Source organism: Geotrypetes seraphini, chromosome 11, assembly GCF_902459505.1.
Source record: "Geotrypetes seraphini chromosome 11, aGeoSer1.1, whole genome shotgun sequence".
NCBI lineage: Eukaryota > Metazoa > Chordata > Amphibia > Gymnophiona > Dermophiidae > Geotrypetes > Geotrypetes seraphini.
Genome location: NC_047094.1, coordinates 19,689,723 through 19,714,601, shown reverse-complemented (window position 1 = coordinate 19,714,601; position 24,879 = coordinate 19,689,723). Strand labels below are relative to the sequence as shown.

The following is a 24,879-nucleotide window of genomic DNA, read 5'->3' as shown; positions in this document are numbered from 1 at the left end:
TTTGGGAGGATGAGCTAAAAAAAAAAAAATCAAATGTACAAAAATTATTTCAAAGAAACTCTACAGTATATTCAATTAAATATACCTACATTTTATTACAACTTTCTTGTAGTCTAATTTCCACTCCTTAACATCTTAGATGAGGGGGGGGGGACCCTGCTGTTCTATTTACACCACTGCTCCTTTTCAAACTTGCATTAATTTAATTTCTTTTCCTGTGTTTCTTAACAGTTCTCTGTACTTCAGCTCTTATCTCTCATGTGTGTTGCAGAAATCATTGTATATCCTAAGCAAAGTTAGTTCTCTAAACCCTACCTCACGGCTGGAGCTCTGCAAACCTTGTTATTTCTTTTCCTTTGCTATGGTCAAGGTGTTTTGGTTTTTTTTAACGATGTTTCACAGCTGGGTTCAGAACTGTGGTCTTTAAAAGTGATATGAACCCTGCCACTACCTGATCCCTGGTTTGAGAGGGAAGAAAATTAAAAAGTCTTAAAAGCTTTCTAACAAGTTCATCGACTGCCTTGTTATAGGAACCTGACTTTTTTTTTGTCAACTCCCATGCAGCACTTCATCAAGCTGATTCTCCACACTTGCCATCTACTGCACCAAAAGAAGCAGCCCCTGCAGCAAGAGAAAAGAGAAGAGCCGTTCCCTCAACCTCTGGGAGAAGGCCTAGCAGAAGCTAGAAGACATCATTAATGTCCGATAGCTTAAATAACAAAAAGTCAAAGCTGCCTGTTGAACTTCTGTTTGTAAGCAGCAGCAGAAAGGGATTTTGGCTTTGTTAGAATCTGAGTAGAGAGCAACCATCTTAACATAAATGACAACAACCTTTAGTGAATGGACAGTTATTTTACTTCATTTAACTGATCTTGGTTAACAGAAGCTGAAACTTAAATATCAAAGTTTAAAAAAATTTTTTTTATTATTTATAATTTTCAATATACATGTCAAGTACAGAAAGCAAAAGATAAGCAATTTTGTTATACATAAGAAAGAAATTCAAAAGGCAGAGCATACCTTTTAATTCTGTAAATATCAAAGTTTTATTAAAGTATTATAAATATATACTGTTTTTGGTCCGAGTCTAGGAGCCTTACACCCCCCCCCCCCCTTAATCACTAGAGCAAATATATTTTCTGGCATCTTCCATCATTCAGATGCTATCACATTGAAGCACAATTTTAAGAAATACTAGAGTAGAAAATTTAACAGGATTTTTTTTTTTTTTTACAGTGGTTGATGTGAAATACAGTTCAGTAATGGGAGGTTCACTTTCTCCGAAAATAGTGGCAGCTTCATAGTTGAAAAATTGCTGTAGATGGACTATTTTCTAAGGAATGAAACCAGTCACAATGCTCCAGGGCTTAAGTTTCTGAGGCATAAAATAGTCCCACAGCCCCAGGAAAGATACCCATGGCAAAATATGAAGCCATTTCTCTCATCACTCTGGATACATCACTAATGTTTATTTCATTTTCCCCAAATTAACATTTACCTTGTACTAAATACATGTTTTTGAGTCTTTAGCCTAGGCACATTCCCTCAAGGAAGAAAATTTGCATATAAATATACCTATGCTGTAAAGGGGATCCTGCTACCCAATGTACCAGCCAATGAAAGGATATGCAATATCTCCCTCCTCCCTGTCACACAGATTATGAGCTCCAGTGCACATCTAGACATTGCATTGCCAACTAATGCTAGTTTAAGTCATAGACCTTTAAATAAAGAGCTAGTAATGAGAATATTTCATGTAGAAGGTTCTAGACCAGTACTAAAGAAGAATCTTCAAGCCTCCATTGAGCTCTTAAGTCATGGCAGTCTTCCTTGGCAACTGCAGAAGGCTAGGTTTTGACTACATCTTCAGTGAACACCAGCTCTTTTCCTAGGGGCTAAAGATATCTTTTATTAGAATCAGTTTTAAATACCTTCATTGAAGAGTGCCTGATGTTTGACAGAAAACAAGGGCAAGTATGTACAACATGGCTGCCTACCAGCCTCCAGGAGAAAAAGAAAATGTGCCTTTCAGAACTACAGCTGAACTAGGGCCACACAGAAAAACATCAGCCCATTTCTTTTTCAGACTAGGGAGAGGGAAGAGCTCAGACATCTCCATTGCCATCTGGCCCAGTTTTGAACTTGGTATGTGTCGCACCCTGTTCTTCTCAGAAAACTACAGTGGAACCTTGGTTTGCGAGCATAATTTGTCCCAGAAGCATGCTCGTAAACCAAAGTGCTCGTACAAAGCGAGTTTCCCCATAGAAAGTAAGGGAAACTCAGAAGATTCATTCCACATCCCAAAAAGACCCCCCCCTTACCTTGAGCGGACACCGGCACGCAGCGCCAATCCACAGGATGTGCCACTGATCTCTGCTCATGCTAAAGGCCTTCTGGCTCCCACTCTCTCCGAGATTCTCATGAGATTCTTGGAGAGAGTGGGAGCTAGAAGGCCTTGAGCATGCGCAGATACTTAAAGCCCAGCAAAGACCAGTGGCACATCCTGTGGGTTGGCGCTGCGTGCCGGTGTCCGCTCAAGGTAAGGGTTCTTAAGTCATAAGAACATAAGCAGTGCCTCCGCTGGGTCAGACCATAGGTCCATCCTGCCCAGCAATCCGCTCCCGCGGCGGCCCAAACAGGTCACGACTTGTCTGAATCACCAGAAGGGGCCCCCTTGGTTTCTCATTGAAGTTCTATCTTCCCATCGAAGTCCTAACCCTCCGTTTTTTAGGTTTTAAGTTTTTTATTGATTTTTTCACATATCAACAAGTGTTATAAATTTTCCATACATTTATCTTAACAATACACTTGATATTTCTATAATGTATTTTATATACCCGGAAACAACTTACATTCCCCAGACCAACACGACCTCCCTTACATGTGCCTATGTTAACATCAGATCTCTAGGACCCAAAACAGAAAACATAAAAAATTGGATAAAAACAGAAAAACTTGACTGCCTATTCCTCACTGAAACCTGGTTAACCTCAGACACAGACCCTAGAATAAAAGAAGTATGCCCGCCAGGATACAAAATAACAGTAACCTGCAGAGAGAAAAAAAGAGGAGGAGGACTAGCAATAATATTCAAGAACTCCCTAACTCTAAACATACTTGAGAAAACATCCACTCCACAAATGGATTTCCTAGCGTGTCAACTCACAAACCCAACACTAAAAAACTCTCTAAACTGCTTGCTCTGCTACATAACACCAGGAAACTGGACCACAGTGAGACCTGAATTTGAAAACTTCATCTACCAAAACTCACTAACAGCTGAATATAACCTCATCCTAGGAGACCTAAACCTACACCTAGAAGACACAACCTCCACACCAGCAAATAACTGTCTATCCTTCCTCAATGCCTTATCCTTCCAGATCCTAAACCCACAAACCACTCATGAAAAAGGTCATCAACTGGACATTGCTGCATTCATGTCTCACCAACCATCCAATCCAGCAATCCAAACGCCTAACGGAACATGGTCCCCATCCCTATGGTCAGACCACTACATTTATAACTTCAACATCAATTGGACCAAGACCAAACACACACCTCAATCAAAAAAAACCACATATACCTCACGCAAACATATCGACCCAACCATTTTCTGGTCAAATGTAGACGAAACTATCCAAGATTGCAACCCAAAAAACTTCATCTCCCACTGGAAAAATGTATCCACCAACATCCTTGATGATCTGGCACCTCTACAAACCAAAACCAGAACCAGCAGGAAATCAGACCAATGGTTTGATAATGAATTACTCCAACTCAAAAGACAGTGTAGAAGATTAGAAAGAAAATGGAGAAAAAAGAACCAAGATCAAACAAAAACCGACTGGAAAAAAATCAACAAACAATACAAAAATCTACTAAAAGATAAGAGGAAAAGCTACTATACTAATCTCATAGGCACGGAAACCCAAGATTCCAAAAAAATATTCCAAATCCTGAAAGAATTAACAGACACCAAATCATACACTACCACCACTAACACACCTCCACCATCACCCACCCTCTTAGCAGAACACTTCAAGAACAAAATCACCAACACCAGAGCCACACTCATCCTTAACCCATCCCATCAAAATCCAATCACAATCCACCCTACAGGAAAAGAGGCAATCGCAGCAGACAGAATCTGGACTCAATTCCCTAACATACAATGGTCAGAATTCAACAAATTCTACAAAAAATACAGCCATGCCTCCTGTGACCTCAACCATTGCCCCTCCTATCTCCTTACCACCTCTAGTGTAAAATTCCGCACCACAACTCTACAATGGATCCAATTCACGCTCACAGAAGGCACATTCCCTGCAGACCTCAGCGAAATTGTCATCACCCCTATCCAGAAAGACCCAAAAGCACCACAAAACCTCCCATCTAACTTTAGACCTATAGCCTCAATTCCGCTATATGTCAAAATTATAGAAGGCCTAGTAGCCAAACTCCTCACCAATTACATAGAGGACCATAACCTACTCCACCCCATGCAATCAGGCTTCAGAACAAACTTCAGCACAGAGACACTACTAGGCTCCCTTATGGATACCGTCAGACAACAACTTAGTACAGGAAAAAAAATGCTACTCATACAACTGGACCTATCGGCGGCATTCGACCTAGTAGACCACAACATCCTTCTACAGATCTTAGATGCAATAGGCATCTCAGATAAAGTATACTCCTGGTTTGAAGGATTCCTAAAACTCAGAACCTACAGTGTAAAATCAAACAAAGAAAAGTCAGAATCCTGGTCAAACCCCTGCGGCGTACCACAAGGATCTCCACTATCCCCTACCCTCTTCAATCTCTACACTGCTTCTCTAGGAACGCATCTGGATAATCTAGGCATAACCTCCTATAGTTATGCGGATGACATCACCATCCTCATCCCATACGATCATTCTAAACCTACCATGACAGACAAACTTCACCAAACACTTGAAGCAGTCACAACCTGGATGGAAAATCACAAACTTAAACTCAACCAAGACAAAACCAAATTCATCCTCCTAGAAAATGACAAGATCCAAACCACAACCATCCTAGACATAAACACAACCAAATATCCCATCCAAACCACCATAAAACTACTAGGCATGACCATAGACAGATGCTGCACAATGCAACCGCAAATAAATAAAACAATTCAAAAATCATTCGCAATCATGAGAAACCTGAGACAAGTCCGAAAATTCTTTGAAAGAACACAATTCCAACTTATAGTACAATCCCTAATACTAGGTATATTGGACTACTGTAACATACTCTTCCTTCCATGTCCTGCAACTACGATAAGACAACTCCAAACAATCCAAAATACAGCTTTGAGACTCATCTACTCATTGAAAAAACATGACCACATCACTGAAGCCTTCATCAACTCACACTGGCTCCCAATCCAAGAAAGAATCCAATTCAAATTCTACTGCATATTATTTAAAACCCTACACGGAGACAGCCCATCATACCTGAACAATCGCCTCATCCAAGCACCCAGTACCAGACACAGAAAAACGCACTCCCCATTCATACCCCCCCCAATCAAAGAAGTAAAAAGAACTAAACTACACGACGGCCTCCTAGCCACTCAAGCCGCAAGACTGGACAACCAGATCTCCAACCTTCTGATGACCACCCCAGACTATAGGACGTTCAGAAAAGAAATAAAAACCACACTTTTCAAGAAATTCCTGAAACAGCAATAACAACACGACCTCTAAATGCTCTTAAGATCTACAACTTACCTCTCTAGCTAATCATTGTAATTCTATCTTTTTAAATTAACCTTTTGTAATCCGCCTTGAACCGCAAGGTAATGGCGGAATAGAAATCCCTAATGTAATGTAATGTAATGTAATAAACCATATTTTATATTATTTTTCTTATGAATTTATATAACATATATATTGTAATGATTTTATCATCTTGCAAAATACTCACAAACCGAGGTTTGACTGTACTTTGTAACTAGGTGTTGAATGGCTGAGGACAATTTGTTTCCAAATGGAATTAAAGTAAAACACAAAAAAACCACCACTTCCTTTCTAGTGCATACCTGAGTGATAGAACAATTTCTCATCCACTCCTCCAAGGATAGCTCCAGGGCTCGTTGTAGTGCTGCATCTTCAGTCTAAAAGTTAAAGTAGTATGTGAGCAGCCAGTTCCTCTCAGCACCTTGAAAATAGACATCTAAGATACCGGTTTTCAATTCCTTCCTTACAGTCAGATTTTCAGGATTTCCCCAATGAATATGCATGAGCTCTATTAGCATACAATAGATCTCGTGCTTATTCATTGGGGGAAATCCTGAAAACCCGACTGAATAACGGCCCTCGAGGAGGGACTTTGAAACCCCTGTCTTAGGCCATACAAGTCCCAGTAGTTTGTACGATTGTAGCCCCATTTGGCTTTTCCAGTACTGCCTCTTTAAATAAAGTAAAGAGTGATGGACCGTGAATGGTTTTTATTTCTTTGTATGAAAGTAGTGTACTTTCCTATATTTAATAGTGTTTTTTCTATTTTTTTCATGTATTTTATTGTAAACCACCTTGAATTGTACTGCAACTAAGGCGGCATATCAAGTTTTAATAAGCGATAAACTATCTTTAGTATATAGATTGCGCCCTAAGAGTTGCTACTGTTAGACAGCAAACTTTCCATACTGTATCTTAGGTGAAGCGTTTTGAGATGCTTCAGAAAACAAAAAACAGTGCAACCAGGCTTTGAATAATTTTTGGCAAGCTGTGGATGGGGAAGGGCCCCCTCCCCACATCCTAAGCTGCCTTTGTATATAGGCTCTAGTAGTCAACGCTGAATCTGTTGACCCAGTTTTTCAAGTTAGAGTCTGAATGGTAGCACATCTATATAATTTATAGCTTTAACTTAAAGTACATTTTGCTTTGCCTCACTTGATCATGGTGTCTAGTACGTCACAACAGCAAGAAAAGTGCAGGACTAGAGGACAGGTAGACTGAAGGGTTGCAACATGTACTTTAAGCATGTAACTAAATGTGCTTGACAACAACAAAATGGTATAATATCTAAAGTGGATCTGGATCTAAGAAAGGTACTAATCTAAAGTTTGGCTAAAAATGGATTTGTATGTGTAATGTGCAATTTATTATCTTTATTGGCACTTGCTACACAGCTAATTGGCCTCAGGTATGTAAGAACATAAGAATTGTCGCTGCTGGGTCAGACCAGTGGTCCATCTTGTCCAGCAGTCTGCTCACGCGGTGGTCCCCAGGTCAAAGACCAGTGCTCTAAATGAGTCCAGCCTTAACTGCATACATTCCAGTTTAGCAGAAACTTGTTCAACTTTGCCTTAAATCCCTGGAGGGTGTTTTCCCCTATAACAGACTCCGGAAGAGTGTTCCAGTTTTCTACCACTCTCTGGGTGAAAAAGAACTTCCTTACGTTTGTACTGAATCTATCCCCTTTCAACTTTAGAGAGTGCCCTCTTGTTATCCCTACCTTGGAGAGGGTGAACAATATGTCTTATCTGCTAAGTCTATTCCCTTCAGTATTTTGAATGTTTCGATCATGTCTCCTCTTTTCAAGGGAGAACAGGCCCAGTTTCTCTAATCTCACTGTACGGCAACTCCTCCAGCCCCTTAATCATTTTAGTCGCTCTTCTCTGGACCCTTTCGAGTAGTACCGTGTCCTTCTTCATGTACGGCAACCAGTGCTGGACGCAGTATTCCAGGTGAGGGCGTACTATGGCCCAGTACAGCAGCATGATAACCTCTGATCTGTTCATGATCCCCTTCTTAATCATTCCCAGTATTCTGTTCGCTTTTTTTGCCGCCGCCGTGCATTGCGTGGACAGCTTCATTGACTTGTCAATCAGAACTCCCAAGTCTCTTTCCTGGAGGTCTCTCCAAGTACTGCCCCGGACATCCTGTATTCGTGCATGAGATTTTTGTTACCTACATGCATCACTTTACACTTATCCACGTTGAACCTCATCTGCCATGCTGATGCCCATTCTTCGAGCCTGATTATGTCACGTTGCAGATCTTCACAATCCTCCTGCGTCTTCACTACTCTGAATAACTTTGTATTGTCTGTAAATTTAATCACCTCACTCATCGTACTAATTTCCAGGTTGTTTATAAATATGTTGAAGAGCACAGGTCCAAGCACCGAACCCTGCAGCACTCCACTCGTGACGCTTTTCCAGTCCGAGTATTGTCCATTTACCCCCAATCTGTTTCCTATCCGCCAACCAGTTTTTAATCCACATGAGTATTTCACCCTTAATTCCATGGCTCGCAATTTTTCGAAGTAGTCGTTCATGTGGGATCTTGTCAAACGCCTTCTGAAAATCCAGATATACAATGTCGACCAGTTCTCCCTTGTCTATCTGCCTGTTTACTTCCTTGAAGAAGTGCAGCAAGTTCATTAAGCAAGATCTCCCCTTGCTGAAGCCGTGCTGGCTGGTCCTCATCAGATTGTGTCCATCAAGGTGATCAATGATGCAGTCCTTTATAAGCACCTTTACCATCTTTCCCAGTACCAAGGTCAGACTCACTGCTCTGTAGTTTCTTGTATCTCACCTCAAACCTTTCTTGAAGATCGGCGTGACATTCGCCACTTTCCAGTCTTCCGGAATCCTTCCTGACTTGATCGACAGATTGGCTATTAGTTGAAGCAGTTCAGCTGTAACCCCTTTCAGTTCCTTGATTACCCTCTGATGGATGCCGTCCAGTCCCAGGGATTTATCGTTTTTGAGCCTATCAATGTGCCTCCATACCTCTTCTAGACTGACCGTCAATTTTGTGCTAAAGGATGGAATTCAGGGGCTTTTAGAAAGCTCCATGGTATAAATGCAAAGGATGTACACTTCTTTTTAAAATTAAGAGAGCTGGAGTTTGGGGGGAGGATGATGAAGTGAAGTATAGGCCAGCATTTCCAAACAAATCTTTAGGACTCCTCATAGACATAGAACTGGGTTGTCCCCTCCCTCTGGGCCTACATTGTGACTTTTAGCCAGTAGTGGCAGTCAATTTTTTTTACAGGCTTTGCTCCCTCCTCCTATGTAAGCATCCTAGATGAAGTAAATTAGAGAGGGGTGTGGTAAGGGCTGCTATTTGTTTTCATCAGGTCATAAAGATTAAGTTTTAAAATGGGATCATATAGGTGAAAAGTTTAGAGTACAGGGGTATTAGGTATACTCAGCAGTACCCTAAGGAAATTTCTGTACAAAGTGCGATATATGAGCAATCTCCCACTGGAGGTGGTATGAATAAGTATCTATAATAATAAAACGCTAAGCGCGCATGCGCACTCCTACCTGCGTGATCTGTATGTCCGTGGCAGGCAGGAGTGCGCATGTGCGCTACTGGCAGAGCAATTGTGAAGCGTGGACCTCCCTGCTCTCCAGCTCCTTCAGGCATCGAGCGGCAGTCCTCCATCCAGTCCACTGAAGCAGCTCTTCTGTCTGCCCTCCTCTTCTAAAAAGCCTACTGGAGGATAGCGGCCGGCAGTAGTGAACCTCGCAGGCCGCTCTGCACCTCAGTATCACGTTCCCTCTGATGCATCGGATCGCGTCAAGGGGGAACGTGCTACTGAGGTGCATAGCACATGCGAGGTTCGCTACAGCCGGCTGCGATCCTCAGCAGGCTTTTTTAAAGAGTAGGGCAGACACGAATGCAGAGGAAAAGCAGGTAAGGAGTGCTGCTGGACAGGGTAAACAGGGAAGAGGTGTTGCTAGACGGGGGGAGGTAAAAGGAAGGGAGAAGGGCTACTGCTGAACAGGGGGAGCAGGTAAGGGGTTGTGGTGGACAGCCGAGGAAAGAGAGAGACAAAGAAAGAAAGACACAAACTTCTATTCTAGCACCCGTTAATGTAACAGGCTTAAATACTAGTCAGTTCATAAAAGTGTAGGAGATGTAGAGGCTCCGAGGATGAGGAAAGGATTGTAGAGCTTAGTTTTCATAAGTAGGCCAACTGGATGTGCTGTAGCAGTTTTCATTTTGTTAAGCTCATGGAAAACTAGCAGTTTACCTACCAGCTCATTCTGTAAGGAGTCAACCTGAAAAATATCACCAAACATCTTCTTCAACCATGATGCATTCCTGTAACGAGAGGACAGAGGAAATGTTCAATCATGCTATTCATGTCTTTTAAAAGATTAAAGAAAAGAAGCCCGTTAACTTACGCATTTTGCTGTGTTTGTGGATTTGAAGAACCTTCCATTGTAGGTTCTGAAACCACTTTGCTGGAAGTTTTCAAAGAGTCCTGGGCTCTCATTATAGCAGCACATCTAGAATAAAGCACAAAAACTAAAATGAATTCTAAATTCTAATCCCAGCACCAATGTACCGTATTTTTCACTCCATAAGATGCACTTTTCCCCCCTCCCCCAAAAGTGGGTGGAAATAAGGGTGTGTCTCATGGAGCGAATATCCCCCTTATGCCCCCTCACACCTTTTTTTAACCCCCCCCCCCCCGCACCTTTCTTTAATTGCCAGCAGTCCAGTGCTCCTTATGGAGCGAATACCCCACCCACCCCACCTTTAATTGCCAGCAATCCAGTGCCCATCTCTACCCCTTCTTTCTCAGCGGCGAGCTGTGATGGTGTCCTGCCTTCCGATTGGTGGAGGGCAGATGGAGGGGGCGTGTTCGTAGGCACACAGGTGCTATGGAAATTAAGTGGCACAAACACGTGTTTTCTGCGGTGCTTTGTTTTCCTTGCAGGCTCTGCTCTGGACTTGCTGTTTGCACTGGGGGAAGCGGTAGGGCTCTGAGCAGCACAATCAGCCCTGGTTGAGGCCGAGAAGACTCGGTGGCCGTGGCTCCCCCCAAGCTGACTTCATCTCTCAACTGCTGCTACTACGTGTGCACAGCATTGCACATGAACTCGCAGGAGACAGAGTCCACGACAGACACACAGGACAGGAGATTGCAGAGGCCCTTAAGAGAAGAGGACCCGGAGGCGCTGGACCGCTGGCAATTAAAAAAAGGTACTGGGGTGTGTGTGCGTGCTGCAGGCTGCCTACCACCAGACGCACCTAAATTTAGAGGAGGAAAAACACATAGGTGTGTCTTAGAGTGAAAAATACGGTATTTAATCTGCACAGAAAGATTTACTTGTATAGTCTGACCTGATGATGCAGTAGGACTAAAAATACTCAAGTTCTGCAGAGCTGCTGGCATTAAGGCATCTTTGCTAAAGCATGATGGTAACAAACTGGCTAGACTTGGTGACAAAGTCTTAGCCAGTAGTTAGACCCCAGAGCCCATTCTACACAAATATGATAGGCTGGCTACTGAGACGTTTGAAGATAGAAGTAATTCTTGCATAGGTCATGCTTGAAGTGCTTTTCACATAACTGAGGCCCCTTACAAAAGTAGCTGAGAGAACCATGATACATCTAGTGCGACTGTAAGTAGTAGTAAAAAAATAAAAATTCAAAAATTCACTCACTCGTAGTTTAAAAAAAAAACATGAGGAGAAATTTTATTTAACAGTTTGGGGTTTTATTTTGGCCAGGTGGGAAATATCATTCTGCTCGTGAAACTTGATATGGGGAATTTTTTTACATCTTCCTTCACAATCTTGTCTGTTCAGTATAGCAAACCTTTTGCCTTAGTAAGCAGGCTAAAAGTGGTCATATGCATTTATGTCCCTAGTAACTTTGGGGGGGGGGAGGAGCAGAAATGCTGATGGGGTGGGTTTTTTGGGCTTAAAAAATACAGCTATACATCTTCTGAAAAGTAGGCTCCTTAGTTCTAAGTGATGCTCCCTGTACATTCATCCTACTCTGCAGACCCCTACCCCTGAGTGAAAGGCTTTCCTTACCCTGCTTTGGAAAGTCGATGACCATTGCTGCTGCATTCATGGTCCAGAGGATGCCGATGCTTTATACAGAAGTTGCCCTGGCATTGATCACACATCATCTTGATTAGCTCTCTTTTTTTGCATCCAGGGTTTAGGCACTTGTTTGTGAAAATCTATATTAGAAAAGAGAAAAAAAAAATATGGACTCCTTAGCTATCTTTCTAGATTATTCTTGAACTGGATGGTCTGCGTAACTTCAAGTCACAGGTTTTACTGCTCAACATTTGGGAATTGCTGCAGTTTTTGATATGACACAGACCACTCTGTACTAGTCTTAAAAAGGGGGAAAAATCTAGCTACACTAAGAGGGAAGAAAGCCAATCTTTCTTGGACTTGTTCATCAAAACTTATACCCCGGTCTAAAGGGCTATTGTTTCTCCATCTTTTCTTCTGGAACATTTAGGTTAAAACAAACCTCAAATACTTCTCAGAAATTCTCAAAGACTTGTATCTTTGAAAGACCATCTTCCAAAAGCATTAAAATGCAAGACATGACATCGAACTCAACTCTTCTTAAAGTGAAACTAGATGCCAACTGAGTTTCTCTTATGCCACCATGCTGGTTCTGCTCTCCAACTGGCTGCCAAATCTCACAACACTGCTGCAAGAGATCACAAGCAGCTAATTTCAGAGTAGAGCCGACATGGGCAAGAGCAACTAGGGACCACTCCTGTCCTGAATGTACCACATGGGATTGTAAGGTGGGGGGAGCAGTAAGTGTTAAGTACTGAAGTTACAATATTGCATAGTAGTTTACACATCTCCCTCCGTTTTTGCGGGGGATGTGGGTGGACCATACAGCTATTTCTAGGCAGGCAAGCAAGCAGCGATTTTGGGGTCTCTCTCTCTCTCTCTTATTATTTAATGTATGATCTTTCATTCTATCTATCTATATATCGATAGAGAGATATATAGACAGGTGTGAGTTTCAGCACATTATTTAATGTATGATCTTTCATTCTATCTATCTATATATTGATAGAGAGATATATAGACAGGTGTGAGTTTCAGCACATTATTTAATGTATGATCTTTCATTCTATCTATCTATCTACAGTCAAACCTCGGTTTGCGAGTAACCCAGTTTGCGAGTGTTTTGCAAGACGAGCAAAATATTCTCACAAAATGTGTTTCGCAAACCGAGTGTTGACTCGATTTGCGAGCACCCCCCGATAACCGGCATCGCTCCCCCCGCTCGCAAAGGGCCCCCTCCCGCTCGAATCGGCACCCCCCCCCCCCCACGAGAACAGGAACCCCCCGCCCGACCAACTTTAACTCACCCCCCCTTTGGCACCGGCACGCAGCCCACAAGTGCCAGTGCCGCTTGAAGATCTTCTTCCCAGTCTCTGCCGGCTTTGAGCATGCATCTACGCATGCACAAGCCCTTCTAATTGGGTGCGTCTTATGGAGCAAATACACCTCTCCCCCCGGTATCTTTTTAAAAGTTGCGGTGCGTTTCCTGTCGGGTCCTGCGATGCTCAGTGATTGGCTGAGGTCAGTTCTCACTGAGCGGCGCGGGACCCGACAGGAAGCGCAAAGGTCGCACCACTCTGCATTGCTTCCAAAGACAGCCCAGGAGAGCACAACTTTAAAAAGGTACCGGGGCAGCTTCGGGCAGGCTTCTTTGAGGCGACAGCTTCTGACTGGGTTGCAGGTGGGAGGCTTCACATGCGGGCGTCGTCAGGTGGGCTCCTTCGCTGCAGGTGGCTGCGAGCAGGCTGCTTAGCACCAGACGCACCCCCCCTGTAGAGGAGGAAATTTTTTTCCTTGATTTTTCCTCCTCTACAGGGGGTGCATCTTATAGACCGAAAAATACGGTATTAAAATTCAATGTTTATATATGGAGGAGCCATGGAAGCTTCATGGCTACACATCATTCTCTTCTTGGTTGGGCTGAGAACATTTGCGAAGCCCCTCGTATTCTTATTTCTGACTTACTATACCACCTTCAACTGCTGCATATAAACAGATTGTAGTGTACAATCTAGAAGTTTCATGTGGGGGGGGGAAGGAAATGAAAAGACAGCATCATTTATACCAGCACACAACATAAGGGGGAGGGGCTGGGTTGGGTTTGGGAACTGGAAACATAGTAAAAAGAAACCACCTGGATTAGCCGGTCAAAAGCTTGTTTGAACAGTTGAGTCTTTAAAAATTGCACTTTAAGTTTCTGAGAATTCACACCAATGGATAGTGGGAGTGAATTCCAGAGAGCAGGAGCCATGAGGGGGGGGAGTGAAGTGTCCTCCACCTGCCACTGCAAATGAGCTAATCAGAAAGATGTATTGCAAGGACAACACAACACCCACAACATTTGATAATGTATTTGTCGTATATAAAGTTCATTGCGGTTTACAATTAGACAGTATTCAGAATTACAAAAAGTAAAAGCTGCATAAAATTCACTACTCCTTTAATATATGTTCACTGACAAATGAGTTTTCAAAGCCCTTTTAAAAAACTTGATAAATTACTCTGAAGTTACATGATCTGGTGAATTTTTCCACAATTTCACAGCTTGATATACGACTGTGGAAGGAAACAAGTCTAATAGTGGCATGCTGGCTTCTACTAGAAGCCAATGGAGAATTTGCTTTTGTCAGATATGGTGGTATTCTGTCTCGACTCCTTTTTCTAATTCAGGAAGCAGCTGAAGTGCAGTACAGTCAAACCTCGATTTGCGAGTACCGCGATTTGCGAGTCCCACCCGCCTGCGAACACCCCCCCCCTCCTATGGGTTGGTGCTGCGTGCTGGTGCCAGATGGGAGTAAGGCTTCAGTTTGGGTGGGCAGGCGGGGGGGGGAAGGGGAGGTGGCGTTTGCGAGGGGAGGAGGTGGAACGAATTATGCTCGTAAACCAAGGTTCCACTGTATTTTGTAAAGTTTGCAATTTATGTAACTTTGCTTCGTGATTACATTCAGTGACAAATGTGCATCAGGCTGGTATAGTGTCTGCCGTGTACACTCCTTTATCCTATACTTGACCTTAATCAGTTTTATTAACTAAATACAAAATGAGAAACGTCTCAGTGCTACTTGTGCACAGTGTGGGTAAGCATAAAAAGCTGGTAATCAGGATTTTTTTTTATTTTTAAATTTGACCACACACTGTATTCTCCGAGGATATTTAACTACACCTGGTTGAGAAACTTTGACAGGCTGAGGAAGTCCTTGTTAACATGGCTCTCCCACCTATCAACTGTGCTTCCAGTTTCTAGGACAGGAGGGTAATAGCCTGTAGATTTAGCAGAGGGCTACAAGACTGCAAGCTCTGACAATCCCCAGCAGGACTCATTGGTTCACATAACCATCTTTAGTTTACTGTTTTGATTTCAGCCAAAACCAAGCAATACGTTTTGGGAAGCAGATGAGGAGCTGATGAAGTGACTAAGAGGGGTAACGGGAGAATACTGGCTCTCAAGGAATATGCTCAACAGTTTCTCATTTACAGTGATCACCTAATACCCCACACTAGAAACGGAGTACCTTCTGTTTGTGCTGGGAAGGATTGTATTTACATTTCTGGTCTATGTGTTCACCGACTGCTTTATCTGGCACTTCTCCCTTCCTCACTGCTATTGGGGTGTTGCACAATGGACACACAGGAACTTGCACATCCTGAAAACCAAATATGAAAACTTGACATTAGTTCAGACATGCAAAACTAGAATCTATTGGGTGGAAGAGGTTTACAATAAGTCTACTTGACCAGTTTTTCTTCACACCTTTTGAAGTGAAATGATGACAGGTGTTTAACAGAACAGAATGCACAAAGGTCTAAGGGCTAGATGCACTAAAGATACTGACGATCACTGTTGGACGATTCTCCAGCAGCGATCGATGCGCTGTCAAGTTTGCGTGCAAATGATTTGCATGCAAACGCAACTGATCAATTGCTCAGTGGGTGAATGACACATGCGCAGAGCCCTAACAGCAGTGACAGGGGAAGCAGCCTCCTGTCACTGCTGTTAGGGCTTTTCTTTTATGGCACAGAACACAACATCTATCCCATTAAAAGAGCCCACCCCTGCGCCAGGCATGCCCCAGCCACCGCTCCCCAATGGTAGGAGGGCTGCCAACTCCCTCCTGCCTTCCCTGTACCTTTTTAAAATGTTGGAAGCAGGAAGCCTGCTCTCTGGCTCCTGCTTCAGGCCCACCTGTCTAAATGACGGGTCTTCCCTCCCTGGTGCATCATGTGATGCACGAGGAGGGGCAAAAGGCCCAACTGGTTCAGACGCCTAGTGACACTTAAAGTAGACTTGGGTACCAGTAGGTGTCCTAATCTTAGGCACACCTTATTTATCCCAGGGTTTTCTTGGCCTAAATACTGGTTCTGTAAAAATATCCTTGCACCAAACCAATAGCTTGGGATGTCAATGAGAGCAAAAAGTCAAATTTCATCAAATAACAAGCTTTTATTAGGAGTCGCCATACAACATATTACCAACAATTGGAAAAATTACAATAGGCTTAGCTACACATTTTGGTGGAATTCATTATGTCATATTTATAAAATGGAAAGATCAATTGCCATACAAAAAGGGAATTATAATAATTTTAAAAAGATTTAGGGGCCATTAACAAATTATTGCAATGAATAGACATTTTCCTAATGAAAGTACATTTACATGTAGGGGGAGGGTAAATAGTTCTTTTAAAGGTCTGATTAATAGATTGAAATATAATATATAAATGATATTTTGAATTAAATTACTTGTGGGAAGTGTGGATTGGGGGGGGGAATAAATTCATGTATGCAAAATCATAATTGTATGAATATCAAGTGATATGTAAAAGTTAATGTAGAATTGTGCACTTCTTGTAAGATGGAAAAATGAATAAAGAATTAAAAAAAAAAAAAAAAATCATCCCTGCACCCTGCTTTTGGAAGCTTGAGGATTTGCTGCGCCATGAACCATCTTTTCTGAACAAAGACATCTTGGATCCTGCCTGCTATTATAAAACAAGCTGTTTGTTCATGGCCAAGATCAGCCATCTACGGTGGTCCCCAGACTAGTTCCTGAGAAGCTGTGTAGGAACGAGCTTCATTGCAATGAAGTTCATCTTGGCAAGACATTCTGCACCAGTCCTGAAAGAAGGGTCCATCTAGAAGCCCATTCACCTCCTTGTGTGACTGGCCATAACCTGCTGGACAGGTCCCAACTGGCCTATATTACATGACTGGAGAGATCTGCACCAGGCTGAACTCAAGTTTATTTTATTTATTTCATTTTTGATGAATCGCCTATTTCAAATTACTAGGCGATGTACATAATATAGTAAAGAAACTTTAACAAAATAACAATAAAATCTAATAATAACTAACATGAGAGATAGGTAAGGGGGTAAAGTTACAATGAGGGTATAGGAAAAAAAGGGAAGAACAAAAGGTAGGGTAAAAATTTGCAAGGCATACTTCATAAATATTAATTAAAACAGAATAGAAGATTTTAGAAGTTTTAAAGGTCAAAAGCATCCTTAAACAAATAAGTTTTTAAAAAAATTTTAAATGATGAAACATCACGTTCCATTCTAATGTACTGGGGAAGGGAATTCCACCATTGTGGACCTGCAACAGTGAACATATCTGCTCTTCTCGTTCCAATGATTTTTAAAGAAGGCACAATTAATAACTCAGTTTGAATTTGGGTTTGAGAAGGAAGGAGGAAAGATTTTCTGGTGGGTGTGGGCATCGCTGTGAAGAGGATTAAATTGTCTGAAGCTTTATGTGCCAAGAACTGCACCAGGAAGAATTCTGCTGGCTTTTCATTAGACCGAGAATCCTACTGCTGTGGCATTTCAAGGACTTGGACTTGACTTTACTTATGCTGGAACCAAGGGACATGCTGCAAAGCTTGTAGCTCCGAAGAGGAATATTTTGTTACCATCGGACATTGGCCCAGCTGAAGAAGGGTGAGAATGTGATGCCTTGTAGAGTTCCAGGGGAGCTAGTAGTCACATGCCCTTTGCCAACTAGAGGTTATCCTGGTACACTTGATAATTAGCCTAATCTAGTTACTGCGAGTGTTAGGACAGTTCTACACCTACGTATATTTGAGTAATCACTAGTATATTTTTGTAATTGGTATCATCTAATAAATAAGAGTATGTTCCCACATTGGAATTCTTCTTATTAGGCAGCAATTGTAGGATCGCAGGGATACATTAGGTGCTTTCGTATTCCTAGCACATGAGTTCAAAGAAGAGCGAACATGAATAAGGGGATGGAACTCCTCTCGTATGAGGAAAGACTAAAGAGGTTAGGGCTGAGGGGAGATAGGATTGAAGTCTACAAAATCCTGAATGGAGTAGAACGGGTACAAGTGGATCGATTTTTCACTCCGTCAAAAATGACAAAGACTGGGGAACACTCAATGAAGTTACTGGGAAATACTTTTAAAACCAATAGGAGGAAATATTTTTTCACTCAGAGAATAGTTAAGCTCTGAGCGTGTTGCCAGAGGATATAGTAAGAGCAGTTAATGTAGTCGCTAGGACTCGAACATGAGTCAGTGGTACCAATAATAATAATAATAATAACAGCTTATATACCGCAATACCGTTAAGTTCTATGCGGTTTACCAATGGAGATCGAGTTTTAGGTAGGAATTTAAAGACTTCCAGTTAAAACTAGAGTCAAGGGAGGAGTGGACAGGGTTTATGGGCTGAGTGAGGAGTAGTGCGAATCATGCTGCTTTAAAAATGTGAATTGGTTAGCTAGAACCAGTTTACCTGTTGTCTCTTGGCCCCTACATCCTGGTCAGTGATTCCTATAAGGAGTCTGAATTATACTTTGTCGGGGACAGGGGGAGGGGCAGCAATATTTAGCACTTATTTGCCTAAGTTTAGCAGCCACATCAGACTGAGTAAAAGTCAGTCCCATTTTTATGTGGTTTAACTTATCCAATTAAGTGTTGAATATCGCAGCTAAACACATAAGAGATAGCATTGAATATCAACCCCTAAGGACTAGATTCTCAAATCTTCGCAGTAAAAACTGATGGGCCGTCCCTCCCTGTTTGTTGACATAATACATGGCGACTTGGTTGTCCGTGCGGACGAGGACTACTGTGTCGTGAAGGAGATGTTGAAAAGCATGGAGAGCTTTGAGGATCGCTCTGAATTCCAGCTGATTGATATGACACTGACAATCCGTACTGGTTCAGAGGCCTTGAGTACAGAGACCATCGAAATCAGCGCCCCAAGCGTAGGTCGACGAGTCTGTCGTGAGGACCTTCTGATGAGGGGGCGTTTGAAAAAGCAAGCCTCTGGAAAGATTGGAAGAGAGCATCCACCAACGGAGAGACTTCTTCAAAGAAGGAGTGACTGTAATGTGTCGAGAAAGAGGTTCGCAAGCCTGCGTCCACTGAGATGCCAGGCTCCATTGAGGAATTCTGAGGTGAAGTCTGGCAAAAGGAGTCACGTGTACTGTGGAGGCCATGTGACCCAGAAGCACCATCATGTCTCGCTGAGATAGAAGAGCGGGAAGACACAATGTGACAAGAGTTGAAGAAGAGCTTCCAGGCGTTGTTGTGGAAGGAATGCTCTGAGTTGGATAGTGTCCAGAACAGCTCCAATGAACTGTAGATTCTGAGAGGGCTGAAGTTGAGATTTGGGAAAGTTGATTTTGAATCCCAAACTTTGTAGGAACCAGGTAGTCCGTTGGATCGCTACAATAACCCCTTGAGATGTGGAATCTTTGATGAGCCAGTCGTCGAGGTAGGGAAATACCTGAAGACCATGATTCAGTAGAGCTGCTGCTACTACTATCAGGCACTTGGTGAACACTCTGGGAGACGAGGCCAGGCCGAAGGGTAGAACTCTGTATTGGTAGTGCAGATTCCCCACCCGAAATCTGAGGTATTGACGGGAGGCCTGATGGATGGGAATATGAGTGTAGGCCTCCTTGAGATTCAGAGAGCATAACCAGTCGTTCTGCTCGAGAAGGGGATAAAGGGATGCCAGGGACAACATTCAAAATTTTTCTTTGACTAGAAATTTGTTGAGCCCTGAGATCCAGAATGGGTCGCAGAATGCCCGTTTTCTTCGGAACAAGGAAGTAACGGGAGTAAAACCCCCTGTTCTGCTGGTCCAAAGGAACTGGTTCGATGGCCTGGAGACGAAACAGAGCTTGAGCTTCCTGAAGAAGAAGGGCGGTCTGGATGGATTGGAAGGATACTCTCTTGGAGAAAGCTCCGGTGGAACCTGAGTGAAATGAAGAGAATATCCTTCTCTGATGATGGTAAGTACCCAGAGGTCTGATGTAATTAAGGTCCATCTGGTGTAAAAATGATGGAGACGATCTCCTATAGGGGGAAAAGGAGACAGAGACAGAACGGTGGAGGTTATGCTCTGTTTTAAACAGTCAAAAAGGCTGAGAAGCCTTAGGTGCAGCAGAAGGTTGGGATTTCTGTTGCTTCTGAGGTGGCTTGATTTTTCAGAGGAGGGCGAGTGTAAGGAGCTGGCTTTGGAGCAAAACGCCTTTGATAGATAACAGCCGGACGTGTAGGCTTGGCAGGTGTTGGCTTCGGTTTAGGTCTGACAATTGAAGCAAATGACTTTTCATGGTCAGATAATTTTTTAGTGGCTGCCTCGATGGACTCGTCAAAGAGGTTGTTGCCTTGACAAGGGATATTAGCCAGGCGGTCTTGAAGATTAGGGTCCATGTCAATGGTACGAAGCCATGCAAAATGATGCATGGCCACAGAGCAAGCAGCCTCTCGGGCAGATAACTCAAAGGCATCATAAGATGATTGCAGGAGATGGAGATGCAACTGAGAAAAAGAAGCAATGACTTCTTGAAACTCAAAATGCATGTGATTATCCATGTAAGTCAAAAATTTTGGCAGTAGAGAAAGAAGAAATTCAAAATAAGTAATGAAATAAAAGTTATAATTGAGGACATCATAGCATTCTGGTAGATGAGATGTCCAAATTTGTCCATAGTTTTCCCCTCCCTTCCAAGGAGGTCTGTAGCATAGACCTTGGAAGGATGGGATCTCTTCAAGGAAGATTCAACTAGTAGGGATTGATGAGATAACTGTGAGTTGTCAAATCCCTTGTGATGCACCGTTTTATACCTCGAGTCCAATTTTCCAGGAACTGCTGGTATGGAAAATGGAGTCTCCATGCATCAAGTAAAAGTCTGGTCCAAAAGCTTGTGAAGTAGAAGCTTGAGACTCTGCCGGAGGCTGAGGAAGACGCATGACTTCAAGATATTCCTTAGAATATTTGGAGCCAGTATCCAATTTAACATCCAAATCTACAGCCATCTGTCATAGGAAAGATGAAAAAGACAGCTGATCCGGCAATGCCTTGTCTCGAGAAGGACTCGAGGACGTCGAGGCAGCATATGTCGAAGAAGAAACTTCGGCATGGAAAAAAGTCTCATAGGAACCTGGTGACTTGGTCGAGGCAATCGAGGCTGGGATATCCTCGAGGTCCGGCATCGGAGAACTTGAACGAGTAGAACGGAGTAGAACGAGGCTTCGAGGAAGATGGAATATTCTGCGAGGAACGATGCCGGGAAGAATGCCTCGATGAAGGTCTCGAACGATGGTGAGAACTGTGTCTAGAACCATACCTCGAGGATCGAGGAGATTTTGCCTCGGAGACGGAAGCAGTCGATACCAATGTATGAATAGGTCTAGAGGCTGTAGAACGAAGCTCCAGAGGCTTGGAGGAGGAACCTCGATGCACTCGCAAAGACTCTGCTCCTTGCTGAGAGTGTGAGGAATCCTGTCGATGCACTCACAAAGAATCTACTCTTTGCCTTTCGTGCTTAGGTGACAGACCAGACACTCGCAGAGACTCTGCTCCCTGCAAAGAGTGTGATTCCAACAGGGGCATAGGAAGCGGCTCGACCTCGCGGGAGTCTGCTAAATGCCCAGGCAGGATAATAGGAAGCAGTTTAGGACCCATAATGGTAAGGTACTGAAGAAACTGCTTCTCTAAAATGGTCTGGAAAGAAGCTGGCAAGGTGGGATCCGCGTCTGAAACCTGACCACCTGACTTGGCTGGAGGTTCCTTCGAGGCAGTGTGAGTGTGCTTCGACTTAGTAGTCTTAGACACTTTAATCACCACTGGCGAAACCGACTGCTGAGCTATCTGACCTGAGGAAACAGGGGAAGATACAGCAGATGACGTCGAAGCAAGAGCTGCTGCAAACGAGGAAGGCTTGATGAGGCTCGAGGTAGAAGCAGGAGGCGCGGAAGGAGGCTCAATGGAAATCGAAGCCGAAGACGCCTTCAAAGTCGAGGGATCAGTCGAAGACTCCATCTCGAAGAGCTTGTCTACTTGAATGCAACGACACTTAAAAGCACGAGGCAAGGCAGGCACGATGTGGGATGATGTTTAGGCCCAAGACACTTGATGCAGCATCTATGAGGGTCCGTGAGAGAGATCGCGCGCCAACACTTGCTACACTTCTGTAGCAGGCCTGGACATAGGCTGAAAAACAGCCTCTGCAAGGTCGAAGCTCGTGGGCTGCGGCCGAGCGGCCCGTCCCGGAGAACGGACAGAAGACAAAACTTTTTTTTTTAACTAGATAAAAACAAATAAAACAAAATAAAACAGCGATTTGTGAATAAAGAACACCAACCGCGGTTGAGAGAAGGCAAAAGAGAACAAAGTTGAACACAGAGAGTCAAAGACAGACTTCTCGGCTCCGCGGAAAACTAAGAACTGAGGAGACGCACCCTGTGCACTGGGCGGGAAGGCACTCGCACATGCGCAGTGCGGGCGACTCGAAACTTCTAGTTTCTTCAAGCAAGTCTACTTGTGAGGCGTCCGCATCGGGGCTCCGTCGGATGATGTCACCCATATGTGAGAATACCTGCCTGCTTGTCCTGGGATAACAGGTGTTATCCTGAGACAGAAGGCAGATATTCTCACATCCTACCCACCTCCCCTGGTTGGCTTCTTAGCTTGCTTATGGAACTGAGGTACTGCGAGCTCTCAGATGGGAAGACATTTGTGCATGTGTGCTGCAGGCAAACAAAGCTTTTAAGCTCTTAAGGTGCCAGTGCACTTTTTACTGTCCGTACTGGGCTCCATGGATGATGTCTCCCACATGTGAGAATATGCTGCTTGCTTGTCTAAGGATAAAAATCAATTCAATACGCCAAATAAAAACAAAAAATTTTTCCCTGAATCGGGCAGCATAGTATGGAGGATGTGGCGAAGTACCGACACGCCCCCATGTGAAGACGACACCCAGGGCAGTCCGCCCCCCTCCTTACAATGTCACTAACTGTGTCCACTATGTAGTTTGATTGCAATTACATTATTTTTACTCCTTTTGTACAGAGTGAAAATCTGATCCTTACTCTACTGCATTTAAATGCTTCTCCCAAGTTATCCATCAAATTGAGTTATTTTATATTGGGCTCTAACACAAAGTCCATAAGTTCAAGCAGCTTGTCTGACAATGGCTAGGCTGATTATATGAACCCAGCAGATCCCAAAACTTAAAGCAGAATTTCTATACATTACCTTCTTGTATGCAGATGCACATTTATGCTGAGAATAAGTAATGTGATCTTTGCAGAATACCTGTTCACATGCTTTACATTTTAGAGGAAGGAAATCTGTAACAAAAAGAGATCATGAAAAATAAATATGCAGTCTCATCCTACATGTCTAACTTACCAGAAATAGATAGCTGTTACATGCAGCAACTGGGAAGACACACAGTATGACTAAGCTGCAATAAAAACACTGCCGAGTTCTATAACAAAGCTCAATAAATGGAAGCTCTTTCAACCAGACATATCCATTGGGAAACTAATCAGGGCTGTCATCTAGGCTAGGGCATAAGGGAAGGAGGGAGCTAGGCCACAAATAACCCATTTAACTATATTATTTTGGTAAGAGAGGTAGAGGGGCCAGGAATCCAGGAAGCTAATGGGGGAGGAGAGGGGGGGGGGGGGGCGTTCTTCATACTGATCATCAACAGGGCTGGTGCAAGAGTAGATTTAACCAGAAACCTTTTGAATGAAAAATACAATGTTCAACATTTCATGATCGTGAAGTGTTGACTATTGTATTTTTAATGCTGAATATTGTATTTTTCCTTCACCTTTATATTGGGAATACTTTTTTTCTGTATCATTCTCCTGAAAGTTCATTGTTCACTATTATGTTATGTTAGAGGTCTCTTCCTATCTTGATTTTAGAAAATTGTTAAAGACTCAACAACTCTTTACTAGGCTGGTATCTTAATGCATTCTGCTTCATTTTTTTCAATCAAGTTCCTTATATTCAACTTGATGTATTTGATTTGTTCTATGTATTACTTCTTTCCCTGCCATTGTAAATACTTTCTGTCTTCATCTGTTTAAGTCCATTATTCTAATTTGTATTTTATCTGTATCCCATGTATTAGCTCACCTTGTTGTGAACCGCCTAGAACTTTTCCGGTATGGCGGTATATAAGAATAAAATTCTAAAGTTATTAAATTATTATTATTATAATATTGTTATTGTATCTTTTTCCCTTTTGTATTTTTGAAAAATGTCAATAAATTTTCATGGAAAAAAAAAAAGAAGAAACCTTTTGAATGGCCTTTATATTTTTGGGGAAAGTAGATAATACAATTTCCCTTAATCACACAAGAAACTATAGCATGAAGTGACAGTCTTTGAAGTCACCTGATAAGAGTCAAAACTATTCTCACAACCAAACAGCAGCAAAAATCGACTGGCAAGGAGGGGTTCTCGCAGAAGAGTCTCTTACTTGAAATAAGAGTCATTGATCCGTTTCCAAAATACCTTCTTAAACTAAAAAACAAACGAAAATCCGTTCCTCACCGAGCTGTTTGCAGGTCCTTTCAGAGCAGTGCTTCCCCAAGTCGGGCAATTCCATGATCAGACCCTTCCCCGGGAGGATTTCCGCTCAGACCCGCCGCTGCAATTCCTTTGCTTTCTCTCCCGGAACGCGTAGCGCGGCGCTTCCGCGCCAATTTTATAGCCGGCACCTGCTGAGTCACGCTCCCGGTCTCCATAGCAACATCCCGC

At 42.9% G+C, this 24,879-nt stretch overlaps 2 protein-coding genes across 12 annotated transcripts in view; one reads left to right on the top strand and one right to left on the bottom strand.

Annotated features, from left to right (window-relative positions):
• Positions 1–1,296, top strand: part of NSMCE1 (NSE1 homolog, SMC5-SMC6 complex component) — a 114,024-nt gene extending 112,728 nt beyond the window's left edge. For all 10 annotated transcript variants that reach the window (XM_033914930.1, XM_033914936.1, XM_033914931.1 and 7 more), the window contains exon 8: positions 565–1,296. In XM_033914930.1, coding sequence (XP_033770821.1) covers positions 565–686 — 122 coding nt within the window. In that variant the 3' untranslated portion in view covers positions 687–1,296. The remainder of the gene's footprint in view (positions 1–564) is intronic.
• Positions 903–24,853, bottom strand: ZFAND2A (zinc finger AN1-type containing 2A). 2 transcript variants are annotated; one of them, XM_033914940.1, is made up of 8 exons: positions 24,673–24,836; positions 23,356–23,450; positions 15,349–15,480; positions 11,825–11,976; positions 10,181–10,285; positions 10,031–10,097; positions 6,074–6,148; positions 903–1,895 (listed from the first exon to the last, which is right to left on the bottom strand). In XM_033914940.1, exons 1-8 carry the CDS (start codon positions 24,725–24,727, stop codon positions 1,848–1,850), a joined length of 729 nt encoding a protein of 242 aa, XP_033770831.1. In that variant the 5' UTR covers positions 24,728–24,836; the 3' UTR covers positions 903–1,847. The 2 variants fall into 2 exon arrangements, with proteins under 2 accessions (XP_033770831.1, XP_033770832.1); XM_033914941.1 differs by lacking the exon at positions 15,349–15,480 and having other exon boundaries at positions 24,673–24,853.
• Positions 24,854–24,879: the final 26 nt, after the last annotated feature.